This window comes from Cydia fagiglandana, chromosome Z (assembly GCF_963556715.1).
Source record: "Cydia fagiglandana chromosome Z, ilCydFagi1.1, whole genome shotgun sequence".
Taxonomy (NCBI): Eukaryota; Metazoa; Arthropoda; class Insecta; order Lepidoptera; family Tortricidae; genus Cydia; species Cydia fagiglandana.
Window position 1 is genome coordinate 4,516,384 of NC_085959.1, and position 13,609 is coordinate 4,529,992.

A 13,609-nucleotide genomic window follows, 5' to 3' on the forward strand; every position below is an offset into this window, starting at 1 on the left:
CAATGACGACAAATATCGCATTTACCAACATTGGCTGTAGCATTGATGCCCAACAACGGGCCTTTGCTTATTTTGGTAACGTTGGCTAATCAACGATATCATCCGATGGCCCAATGACGACAAATATCGCATTTACCAACATTGACTGTAGCATTGATGGCCAACAATGGGCCTTTGTGTATTTTGGTAACGTTGGCTAATCAACGATATCATCCGATGGCCCAATGATGACAAATATCGCATTTACCAACATTGGCTGTGGTACTGATGCCCAACAATGGGCCTTTGTTTATTTTGGTAACGTTGGCTAATCAACGATATCATCCGATGGCCCAATGACGACAAATATTGCATTTACCAACATTGGCTGTAGCATTGATGCCCAACAATGGACCTTTGTGTATTTTGGTAACGTTGGCTAATCAACGATATCATCCGGTGGCCCAATGGTGACGAATACCGCATTTACCAACATTGGCTGTGGCACGGATGCCCAATAATGGGCCTTTGTGTATTTTGGTAACGTTGGCTAGTCAAAGATATCATCCGATGGCCCAATGATGACAAATATCGTATTTACCTACATTGGCTGTAGCACTGACGCTTAACAATGGGCCTTTGTGTATTTTGGTACCGGTGGCTAAACAACGATAACATTCGTTGGCCCAGTGAGCACAAATATCGCATTTACCAACATTGGCTGTGGTACTGATGCCCAACAATACCAGTTGAGTTTGCTTGTGGCGTCACTAGATGGCGTTACTGTCTCCAAACATCGAAGTTATAGTTATTTTCTCGATTATTCCGGATATAATCATAATATTTTTTAAAAGTAACTTATAAATCTAATAGCTATAACTATAAAATTTATACATAAATTTAAAAAATTGTATTTTACCAACATTTTCTCAATTTAAATCTCAAAAAACATAAATCTCGCTTACGAAGTTTCAAAGTGCGGTTAGTATATATACAAATTAGAGTGTATAGTAAGTGTACTTGCTTCAGCAGTACATATACTAAAATTGGAACGTACAGAGAATATTAACAACAACTGCTGCCTAGGGCCTTCATGTGGATACAACCAATGCCTACCGTAGTGTAATTGTAATATTTATCTTCAAAGGCCCAACGTCGTATTACACAACCACTTACCTAACGTAGGGTAACTGTAGGACTCGTAAACAAAAGCCCATTACATAATTAGACTGTAGGCACACTATAAATTACACAACTATTTACCTACGGTAGTATTGTAAGAATCCTACACAAGGCCCAACGTTAAAGTTACAATGTTGGCCCTTTGTGGGACAAGCTGTGTTGGGCCTTCAACCTGGTGCACGACTACCTACCAACCTACCTGACTTGCCGATGGGTAATTGTTGAATTTGCAAACACAAGCACAACGAAAAAATTGCCCTTTTTTAATTTTTTGCAGTTGGCCCTACAGCAAGCCATACGGCCAAATGTAATAATTAACCAACCATCAAACAAATGCCCAACCACGGCCCAACCAAACCACCACCGTTGAATAATTGTATGATTTATTTAAATAGGCCCAACGAAAAAATTACTGTAATGGCCCTCTGTTGGGAATCTTCGAGAGGGCCTTTGTCGTCGGCCCTCCAGCAAATCGTACGGCCAAATGTAACAATTAACCAACCATCAAACAAATGTGTATAGGCCCAACCACGGCCCAACCAAAACCACCACCGTTGAATAATTGTATGATTTATTTAAATAGGCCCAACGAAAAAATTACTCTAATGGCCCTCTGTTGGGAATCTTCGGGAGGGCCTTTGTCGAGGGCCCTCCAGCAAATCGTACGGCCAAATATAACGGTTGCCCAACGAATACGTAAACAAAGGCCCAACAAAATCCCTACAAGAAAATGCTATTAGGGGGGTAGTATTTCTCGCCGCGAGATAAAAGTGCACAGCGCCGCTAAAGAAGTTTTCACTTCAAAAACAACGGGTTGCACTCCGGGAGTGCCGGCAGAAGTGAAAACTCAATGACAGCCTTACGTCTGACGGTCACGTGACACCTGTTACGAGTTTAACATTTTTTTCCCATCACAAAAAGTGCACAGCGCCGCTAAAGAAGTTTTCACTTCAAAAATTGGCGTTTTATTTTGCGCTAATTGCAGTATTTGTTTACATTCATCGACTGTATGAATAAAAAGGCAAAAGTAAATTAACAAAAATCTTAATTACGCTTATACAGTAGGTAATGTAAAATTGTCATGATTGTTCTATTTGTACATAATCGTAATGTAAATTCGAGCACAATAACAGATCAAAATTGGATTTAGATAGGTACATAGTATTGAAAAGACATCATAATAAGAAAACTATTCTCATATGTATGTACAATATCATGTAACAGGCAATAGATATTGACAGCCTAACTGGTCAAATTTATCGCAGCAACACCTATGGAGGAAACGAGACAGGTATAAAATACATTACTTACTGATCACTCACGTAACGTATTTTAAGTAGAATATTGCTCGACATATTTCGCTTCTTAACGAGGAGTTTCAACGAGAGAACGCGTTTGCGAATCAACGCAGAAAGAATTTACTGTGTTCCGATATATTTGGCCAGTTTGGCCGTCACTATGTACATAGTTGATGCCGACCGTAGCCAGACTGTAGCTTAAATTAAATTGTTCTATAAATGCAAAAGATTTTCACCACGACTTGATAATATACCTAGTGTAGTAGGTTGAGTAAGGTCATTTAGCATGCAGTTTAGTTAGTCTTAGGCGATGCCGCTTGGCACGATTGTTCCTTAGGTCAAACAAACCTGATTTGCCCCAGTAGCCACGAGATCGTACCGTGCATACCCCCCAAAAAGGGGGGAAGAGGGGGGGGGGGGTCGAAAGGGTCGGCTCCCCAGGTCCAATCTATGCTATATTTCTTCATGTTCTTAGCAACTAGGGTAAGCAAACTGGGTCAAGCAAATCTTGTCAGTAGCAAACGGCGGCAAATTTGAAAAATTGCAGGTTAGCAACACTGTGTTCGAATAATTCGAAAATCGCGTGTCATCTGTGTTTTATCTGTGGAATGTGGATCGTGAATGTTATCCGGTTTGTTTACATTCTGAATCGTTTCTATTTCAAGAGATACCACCGCCCTTAAATACCAATAAATATATTAAAAAAGATTGCGTCCTAAGCAAAGCTAAGGTTCCTACAATGCTTACAGTGCCAACTGAGAAATCTAATAAAATATTAAAATCCAGTAGGACGTCTCTACCTGCGGAAGCAAATGTTTTATTCATATGACATATGAAGTACATACTTGTTTAACGGCATAGTCTGCTTCTAATTTTATTTTGTGATCTTCAAATTTGTTAATAATTTTGATTAACATCGTTTTTACACCGCTTTTAAATTGTCCGTACATATGAATAACAATTTCAAAAAAAATCTATAAACCGCGAGTGACAATTTGAATTGACGTTACGTAGGACTGCTCTTTGAGTGTTGCCCTACTTTAGTTTGCTTTACATTGCTATTGCTACTGACAAGATTTGCTTGACGCAGTATAATATACCATTTTCTTATAATTTAGGGCCGAGGAATTTATTTTTGAAATAATTATTATACCTTTCCATACTAAAAAAATTATATTTGTACAAAAAATGAAAATGTTATGTATTTTTTTGTGACAATTTTGGATATAATATTTAAAACTTTCGCGTTTTGAACACATATTAACTCACATTTATAGACGGGTCTAACGCGAATTTTATTGAATTACCTTTATTTACCGACGTTTCGACACAGGTTTCACTGGTCGTGGTCGCGGCTGACTAATGTCCCAGTAAAATGTCAAAACAGAGATTTGTGCAACTACCCGACGAAAAGTGTATGGAAAAGTTTGGGGTAGACGTCACATTTTCAAACCACCCACTACACATAATGTTAATGTAATGGTAATGTGTGTTATGTGAAACCTGTGTCGAAACGTCGGTAAATAAAGGTAATTGAATAAAATTCGCGTTAGACCCGTCTACAATTTTTGGATGTTACATGGCGATACTTACGCACTAAATAAAAAATTGGACTTTTTGGGGGGTATGCACGGTACGATCTCGTGGCTACCGGGGCAAATCAGGTTTGTTTGACCTTAGGAACAATCATGCCAAGCGGCATCGCCTGAGCCTAAGTGCATGCTGTTCCACATTTGAGTTCCTTATTAAACCTACTAAGTGTAAAATAGTTAATATGACGTAAATGTCCCCGTCAAGGACATTGCGCCAATGGTTGCCACTTTCAATCTCAGTTACACGCGATAGAGAAAATCCAAACCTGCAGCGCCATTTTAGTCAGTTAAAACCTATCTAAGTAATAGTTTGTATTAGTATTAAAGTTACCGAAAAATGGTAATAAGTACATACATACATATTTAGTAACTCATAACAACCCGAAGGTTTTCACCAATCTTACAAATAATACCAATGCTACCAAAAGAAGAGTCGAATGGTCATCTGGGAATTAAAAATAGACTAAAATTATAGTGGATATATCAATTAACATTGGAATCAGTAAGATGTCGCAGAAAATCTATCTACAACGGGTTTTAACAAACTTATGGTATCATAAACTACTAATATTACCGAGAAAAAAGATTAAAGTAGACCCGGTGGTCAAAAACAGACTTATGGTATAGCAGGAGGTGTTACTTGGAACTAAGATATAAATAATATTTAGATTCACCTGGAAGAATTACACTAATATCTAGCAATGTTACCAAAAGGTCAACGTTAAAGATCCCCCGTATAGACCGTGGGCCAGGAGCAAATATCGTCAGTCATCGACTCCCGCTTGATACTTTGTCAGATGATAGTTTAGCTGCTTTTATAAATAACAAAATAATAAATAAAGTGTGGAAAGACGGTCAGCTACTTGCATAAACATGTAAAAATACGCGCCTTACCATTTATGTCCGCAAATCCGTAAGGCGTTTATTGAAACGCCTGATGAAATGCTACAATTCTTTACATGTTTATGCAAGTAACACCTTACCTTCGACATCGTTCCCAGGCGGTATCTGTCAAAGGATATACCTCCTCTTTTGTCCCTGTTTTGACAGGTGTCCCATTTGGGTCCCTTGCTGTTTAACCATTGTTTAACATGTTTATTAACGACGTAGTTAAATGCTTTCACTATTCGAAAATTTTACTTTTTGCCGACGATACTAAAATTTTTACCTTGGTTAAATCTATTGAAAATTGCATACTTTTACAGGATGACCTAAAAAGGTTAGATCTTTACTGCGCCAAAAACTGTCTTGACCTCAATATCGAAAAGTGTTACTGTATTTCATTCTCTCGTAAGCGTAGCCCAATTCATTTTGATTACCAGATCAAGAACAAAAAACTGAATAGGGTTACCGAAGTAAGAGATCTTGATGTTTACATAGACAGCGAAATTCAGCTCACTTCTCATATTGACAAAATTACGTCAAAGGCATATAGAATGTTAGGTTTTATTTTCCGAAAAAGTAAAAAAAATTGTGATCCTCGAACCATTATTTTACTTTATAATGCCTTTGTCAGATCGCATTTAGAATTCTCATCGGTCTTTTGGAGTCCTCAATATGCAGTGCATTAATGTCATCAGAAAAATCCAAAATAAATGTATTAAATGGTTGAAATATAGATTTAAATTGTTCGATAGTGATAACATGGTAAGTCTCCAGCTGCGGAGGGAGCAAAAAGATCAAAATTTTCTGTTTAAATTATTAAACCATCTAATCGAGTCGCAATATTTCATATATATGTCCTAATTCCCGAACTAGATCTAAAGCTTTATTTGCCATTCCATTCTGTCGTACTAGGTACTTCATAAACTCATATCTTGTTAGAGCATGCTCAACGTATAACGCTAAATATTCCAATTTTGATGTGTTCAACATCGAGCTGGGTAAATTTGTCACCTCAATGAAAAATAAACTATAACCTAAATAACAACACACTTACGTAAGTATAGGATGTAAGTACGAGTAGGTAACTAAGTATGTGATTTTTTTTTCTCGTTTTAACTAGCAACTGTCAGTTAAAATATTAGTTCAATAACTTTCGGTTTACTTGATTGCTTTGGATAATACTTTTTATTTGTATTCTTTGTATTTCATTAAGTTATTCCCTTTGAGCATTTCTGTTTTAATTTACCAGTGGAAACTGTTTTGGCTTGTGCATTATTAATATTAATTCATATTGTGTAAGATTGAAAGCTGTTTCCCAATAAAAAAAAAGTAACTGACGGTCTTTCCACTGCTATAAACGGTTTTTTTTTATTAATAATAGTCGACCAGTCTGGCCTAGTGGGTGGTGGTGGGTGGATGGGTGACCCTGCCTGTGAAGCCGATGGTCGCGGGTTCGAATTCTGGTAAGGGTATTTATTTGTATGATGATACAGATATTTGTTCCTGAGTCATGGTTGTTTTCTATGTATTTAAGTATTTATATAGTATATCGTTGTCTGAGTACAACATAAGCCTTCCTGAGCTTACCGTGGGGCTTAGTCAATTTGTGTAAAAAAATGTCCTATAATATTTATATTTATTTATTAAATAGTATCTAAACTATCATCTGACAAAGTATCAAACGGGGGCGATGACAAAATTATTTTATTACGTGTTTCGGTGGCTGTCATTCCTCAACCCACCAACGGAGCGGCAGCTGACGTCCATGAGGGTTCATCGTACAAAGCCGTTAACCGCTATACGAGTTATCATCCGGGAGGCGATCTGTTCCTGGCTCGCGGTCTAGTAGTTTAAACCTACTCAAAATATTACTGAGGCATGAGTTGTAGGTAAATAACTCGTAGGGTAAAACAGACTCGTAGGGTATTGGGGAGTTATCAATATCACTGAAGGGTAAGCTATACACCTGTGATGGGATGTTTATATTACGGTAACAATGTTTACCACATCCCATAGGGTTAAAAACAGACTATTTTATATAGGAGGTACCGATAGCGACGGGTCTAAGGTAATAGCATAGTATTAACTCGTAGATATCACTGAAAGGTGAGTTATATTATGTAGACCAGGTTACCGAAAGGTTTCGGGGGATTTAAAATAAACTTAAATTATGTGGAATTCACCATTAGCAACGAATGTAAAGGTCTAACCCGTAGGTTAAAAACATACTTAAATTATGAGTTACAGTTACCGAATCTAAGGGTCAAAGACAGGCATGGTGGCGAGCTTCTGTTTGACCGCGTCCGTGGAGTCATCGCAGAGCAGCAGAGTGTGCGAATACCCCATGGTCACCTGGGTCACGTTGGTACCCTCCATGCGGGTTACCTCTTTGGGCTTGGCGGTTGACTTGGTGATTTCACCGGTGCCCTGTGAAAGTTGTAAATTAGTTTCTAACAGGTAATTTCTCTGTTATCGGCGGGAACTCTTAAAATATTATAGGGATTTGACCTTCCAACCCAGAGGGTAAACTAGACCTTATTGGGATTAGTCCAGTTTCTTCAAGATGTTTTCCTTCACCGAAAAGCGACTGGTAAATATCAAATGATATTTCGAAGTTCCGAAAATCTGATTGGTACGAGCCGGGGTTTGAACCCGCGACTTCCGTATTGCAAGTCGCACGCTAACTTACCAGCTCCCCATAGGTCGGGGACACGCCCCAGGCTATGAGGGAGTCGTCGGCCGCTATCACGATGGAGGTGTTACTTGTACCGATGCTACGAATGTTCCAGCCTGCAAGGTTATACCGATTTTACAAGCTTTTGATAAATTTGCAATGTACCTATAGGTACAGATATAGTGCATAATTGTTTTCCATCGTATTTTCTCGGAAACGTTCGTATTTGTCATGCCGCTTCAGTCAATCTCAGTACTTTTAGTACCAAGACTGCTGATATAGCGACACATGTACTTTTCCGTGAAAATACGATGGAAAACAATTAGCCACATGCATGATTATATTTTAATTTTTAAAATTATTCAAAATATCGTTTTAACACCGGAAAACATAAAAATATTAAAATACTTTTATAAACCTTCCCATAACATTATTAATAAAAAATATTAACAAATTTTGAGCGGTTGAAACGTTCATAATTTTTGGCGCGAATTCGACAGAACTGATGACGTCACTCGGTGTGAACACTGTGAACGCAACTGACGTTTGTTACTAAAGCTTTGGATTCCTAGGAAAGCGGTGCCGTCATATAGCGGACGCAAAACGACGGCCGTCTTTACGGTGACGACATGTGGAACGTTACACGGCGACATAACACACCACCACAGACAGCCACCAAGATCAAACGAAACGTATCCAGCAGAAAAAATGGACGACCTTGATGTAGCTTTAGTAGGTACCTAATTTACTTGGAGGATGAACTACCATCAGAAGAGGAAAATAATCGTAGTGCGGAACATCATTCATTCAAATCTTACACGGTACAGAAGGTGCATTTAGACTTTAGTAGAAATGGCTTCACCGCTATCAAATTGGGTGTGGTTCTGAATCCCTAACAACGTTTGTCCTAAAGTCACTTGCCCTAACTGGTTTGTCCTAGTGGGCACATGCCCTAACGATCAATAATGTCTTATCATAACGATTATGTTCCACTAGCTGTTGCCCGCGACTTCGTCCGCGTGGAATCTTATCTTCAACATTTTACGTCTTTAGTAGGTACCTACCTATAATTTTCATATCCAAGCAGTGTTAAAATTAAGTACTTAGCAAGTTGTATGAAGTTTTAAGTCAAGTGGATTTTGATGTTGGTTGCTGAAATTAGTTTTCTTGTATTCTCATAATAGGTACCTATGCCCTTATACAAAGATTCAAGTTCCGCACTCACAAAATATCTGATCTCCATACAAACTTTCAACCCCTTTCTCACCACCTTGGGGGATGATTTTCAAAAATGCTTGAATTAGTTTTCATGTTTTTAAATTTAATACCTTTCTTTGCAAAAAGTTCAAGTTCCTAGCCTAAAATTAAATTTACACCCCAAGACGAACTTTCATCCTCTTTTTAACCCCCTTAGGGGTTTAATTTGCAAAAACGTTGCAATTACTTTTTTTGTAATCAGCTATTATGTCTTTCTAAGAAGTTTCAAAGCATTTGTAATGGATTCATACTTTGAACCCCATTTTAACCCTGTTAGGGGATGAATTTTACAAATCGCTGAAATCACTTTTATTGTCTTCTAATAATATCCCCAAATACAAAGATTCAAATCCCGCGCTCGAAAAAATGCATGATATCCATACAAACTTTCAACCCCATTTTCCCCACCATACGGGATGAATATTCAAAAACGCTTAAATTAGTTTTCTTGTATTTTAATTTAATACCTTTTTACAAAGTTTGAAGTTCCTTGCTTAAAATAAAATTTGCACCCGCAGACGAACTTCCATCCCCTTTTTAACCCCCTTAGGGGTTGAGATTCCAAAAACGTTGCAATCACTTTTCTTTGTAATCGGCTATTATGCCTTTCTAAGAAGTTTCAAAACCATTTGTAATGGATTCAAACTTTCAACCCCTTTTTAACCCTGTTAGGGGATGAATTTTACAAAACGCTGAAATTACTTTTACTGTCTTCTAATAATATCCCTAAATACAAAGATTCAAGTCCCACACTCGAAAAAATGTTTGATATCCATACAAACTTTCAACCCCTTTTTCACCACCTTAGGGGTTGAATTTTCAAAAAAGCTGAAATTAGTTTTCTTGTATTTTAATAATATATCTTTTAACGAAGTTTCAAATTCGTAGCTCAAAAGAAAACTTTAACCCCATACAAACTTTCATCCCCTTTTTAACCCTGTTAGGGGATAAATTTTACAAAACGCTGAAATTACTTTTATTGTCTTCTAATTATATCCCCAAATACAAAGACTCAAGTCCCGCAATAGAAAAAAAATTCATATCCATACAAACTTTCAACCCCTTTTGCACCACCTTGGGGGATGAATTTTCTAAAACGCTGAAATTAGTTTTCTTGTATTTGAATTTGATACTTTTTTTACAAAGTTTCAAGTTCCTAGCTTAAAATAAAATTTGCATCCGAAGACGAACTTTCATCCCCTTTTAAACCCCCTTAGGGGTTGAATTTCCAAAAAATGTTGCAATCACTTTTTTTGTAATCGGCTATTATGCCTTTCTACGAAGTTTCAAAGCATTTGTAATGGATTAAAATTTTCAACCCCTTTTAACCCTGTTAGGGGATGAATTTTACAAAACGCTGAAATTACTTTTCCTGTCTTCTAATAATATCCCTAAACACAAAGATTCAAGTCCAGCACTTGAATTTTTTTTTGATATCCATACAAACTTTCAACCCCTTTTTCACCACCTTAGGGGATGAATTTTCAAAAACGCTGAAATTAGTTTTCTTGTATTTTAATAATATATCTTTTTACGAAGTTTCAAATTCCTAGCTTAAAAGAAAACTTTAACCCCATACAAACTTTCATCCCCTTTTTAACCCCCTTAGGGGTTGAATTTCTCAAAATCGCTTCTTATCTCTGGTACACTTTATAAATGCAATCTGGTGTGCAAATTTCAACTTTCTGGCTTTTGTAGTTTCGGCTCTGCGTTGATGAATCAGTCAGTCAGTCAGTCAGTCAGTCAGGACACTTGCATTTATATATATAGATAGATAGATAGATAATGTAAAGTTCTAAAAAATGGTTAGGTTTTAGAACTTGCTGCCACAAATTGGGTTAGGTTAGGGTTAGAACTGTGACCGTCGCATAAAAGAAAATATGCTTAATAACATTAGGATAAGTAATCAGTAATTAGGGAAACCAAAATTAGGGTTTTTAGTGTTAGGACAACTGATCATTATGACAAACAATATTAGGGAATGCAAAGATAGGAGAAAAGACTTTAGGGATTCAGATATAGATCCTATCAAATTAACGTTCACGAAACTAACGACACCGACAAGACGGTCGTCATGCAAATGGCGGCTCCGCTTTTTGACGTTACGGTGTCACTCACCGCCCTCTGGGAAACCACGCCATTTGGTGTACATAGGCAACGTTCTAGTGACGTCACTCACCGCTGTATTACGGCCGCTATATGACGGCACCGCTTTCCTGGGAAACCAGAGCTTTAGTGGTGAGTCAAGTCATAATGCCATCTCTTTCACTCTTGGTTGGTCTTATCAATTTGTTGAGACGAGTGACGTCACGTGACGTTTCGACTAATGTCGTTGCCTTTCGCTTACTAGCTTTTCGCGGGCAAATTTGTGTACTTTTATTTATTATTTTAAGCAATTAAATGATAATTTAATAAGGGAAATGCATTTGTAATTTGTGACATGATATAACGGCAACAAACATCCGAATAAATAGTCCGATAGAGTCCAGCGCTCAAAAAAGCGGCGCCAAGTGCGAGTCGGACAAGCCCATGAAGGGTTCCGTAGCAGCAAGTAACATAATAAAATTGCGGTTTACGATTTATGACGTAATAAAAAAAAACTACTTTCAAGATCTCGTTCAAACCAATTTTCGGTGGACTGTCCGTTCTTCTATCTGTCACCAGGCTGTATCTCATGAACCGTGATAGCTCTACAGTTGGATGATGTATTTTTGTTGCCGCTATAACAACAAATACTAAAAACTAAATAAAATAAATATTTAAGTACTACAAACTCGATTTTTTGCCGTTTTCTGCGTAATGGTACGGAACCCTTCGTGGGCGAGTCCGACTCGCACTTAGCCGGTTTTACATAGTACATATATGACATTTATTGTAGTTTATAATTTTATTTATATAGGTTAAAAATGTAATTGACAAAATGGATGAAGGTTGTGGATCTAATTCTAATGTTGCTCACCGGTGAGATCCTGAACTGGCTTAGGGTACATGTTCGCCTCTCCAGTGCGTTTCGTCTGCCCGAATAGGAACAGAGTACCTGAAAGTCGCACAACATGAAATAACATAATCAGCACAATAGATTATAGTAGGCCTGTCTGATTAGATACAAAGAAAGCGTTTGAGGAATTAATTCCCGGATAGCTGGAAATCATTTTAATACCTTCATTTGGTCGTGAACGCCTTCAATCCGAGTTTGCTCTATCCCAGGAGGTGTGGATAAATTTTGGGAGCCTTGGGAGACACACTTTTACCTTGTATTGACGAAACCACTCGATGTAGAAGGAACCCACCATCAATTACAATGTCACTACCAGCAAGGTTGTTGTGGATCAGACACTGGTGTTTTTTTTTCCCATATTGTACACGATTATGCAAAAAAAAAGTGGCAGCCATTTTATACGATCTTTGACTACGAATTCATATTTATTCATATTCATACCAAAAAACTGAAAAAGAGCAAAAATTTTTCCACAGTTCCTGGAAGGCAAACTCGGATTATACTAATTTAGAACCAAATTAACCCTTTGCCAATTAATACAGCTTTGATGATTCATTTGAAGACAAGTCTAATTTCCCGAAAGTGCAATCTAATTTGAATCTTAAATCGGAATGCTAAAGTTGAAATTCTAGTGGCAGTGACGCGTATGTGGTCGATAAATCGTATTATACCTGGAAAAGGGTTAAGTTAAGACGATTTCCAGCTTGCTTCTGGACAAAATCTAATTCGACTGGCTTATAAAGGTTGTTTTATGCGATAAACGTAGCGTTATACGCAATGCGTTTGGCGCACACTCATTTCACATCAAGGCACTCGATCAGATCGCGTTGGCTCGCGAGCCAACCCGGTATCCATTGCGCGCGGCTGCCTCGCGAGCCAATGTTCGATAATTTGCCGCGCGATATGGAGACACGCCTTCAGATACATGTTTAACGCGGTAAACGCAGCGGTAAGCGCGTTGTTATTATCCGTACACTCCGTTGACGCATGCGTTCAACGCTGCGTTTACCGCATAAAACTTCCGCGTGAACATCTAATATTTGCTATTACTGTTAAAATAAAAATTTGAGACAGTTTAACACATTCATAGCTATCGACCTGTTAGGCGGGTTCTATTCGTATTAGGCGTTTTTTTGGTACATACAGGTTTTCCCGTGTTATCGTGTACACTCGTAGCGCGTAATTCGCGCTGGCATTATGTGTTAAATAACTTACGGAAAAGTTAAGATTACCCTGTAGCTTTATCATACCGATCGAAAGGCTTCATCATAAGGATTACATACATACATAATACATATAATCACGCCTATTTCCCGGAGGGGTAGGCAGAGACCACGGATTTCCACTTGCTTACTTTGCTAAATAACATAGTCTCTTCTTCCTCGCGTTATCCCGGCATTTCGCCACGGCTCATGAGAGCCTGGGGTCCGCTTGACAACTAATCCCATGATTTGACATAGCCACTAGTTTTTACGAAAGCGACTGCCATCTGACCTTCCAACCCAGAGGGTAAACTAGGCCTTATTGAAATTAGTCCGGTTTCCTCACGATGTTTTCCTTCACCGAAAAGCGACTGGTAAATATCAAATGATATTTCGTACATACATATGTTCCGAAAAACTCATTGGTACGAGTCGGGGTTTGAACCCGCGACCTCCAGATTGCAAATCGCACGCTCTCACCGCTAGGCCACTAGCGCTTCTGCTAAATAACATAGTGTCAGAAACAAAAGGAAGACCATGCA

General features: G+C 38.1%; 1 protein-coding gene across 2 annotated transcripts in view; it reads right to left on the bottom strand.

Annotated features, from left to right (window-relative positions):
* Nucleotides 1–2,232: 2,232 nt before the first annotated feature.
* LOC134678514 (protein RCC2 homolog) overlaps nt 2,233–13,609 on the bottom strand; it is a 34,382-nt gene continuing 23,005 nt past the window's right edge. The window contains exons 9-12 of one of the 2 annotated variants that reach the window (XM_063537089.1): nt 11,827–11,904; nt 7,626–7,726; nt 7,162–7,363; nt 4,654–4,666 (exon numbers count right to left, since the gene is read on the bottom strand). In XM_063537089.1, the coding sequence (XP_063393159.1) occupies nt 7,193–7,363; nt 7,626–7,726; nt 11,827–11,904 (350 nt within the window). In that variant the 3' untranslated portion in view covers nt 4,654–4,666; nt 7,162–7,192. Of the gene's footprint in view, nt 7,364–7,625; nt 7,727–11,826; nt 11,905–13,609 lie in introns of both variants that reach the window. The other variant, XM_063537088.1, reaches the window with a different exon arrangement.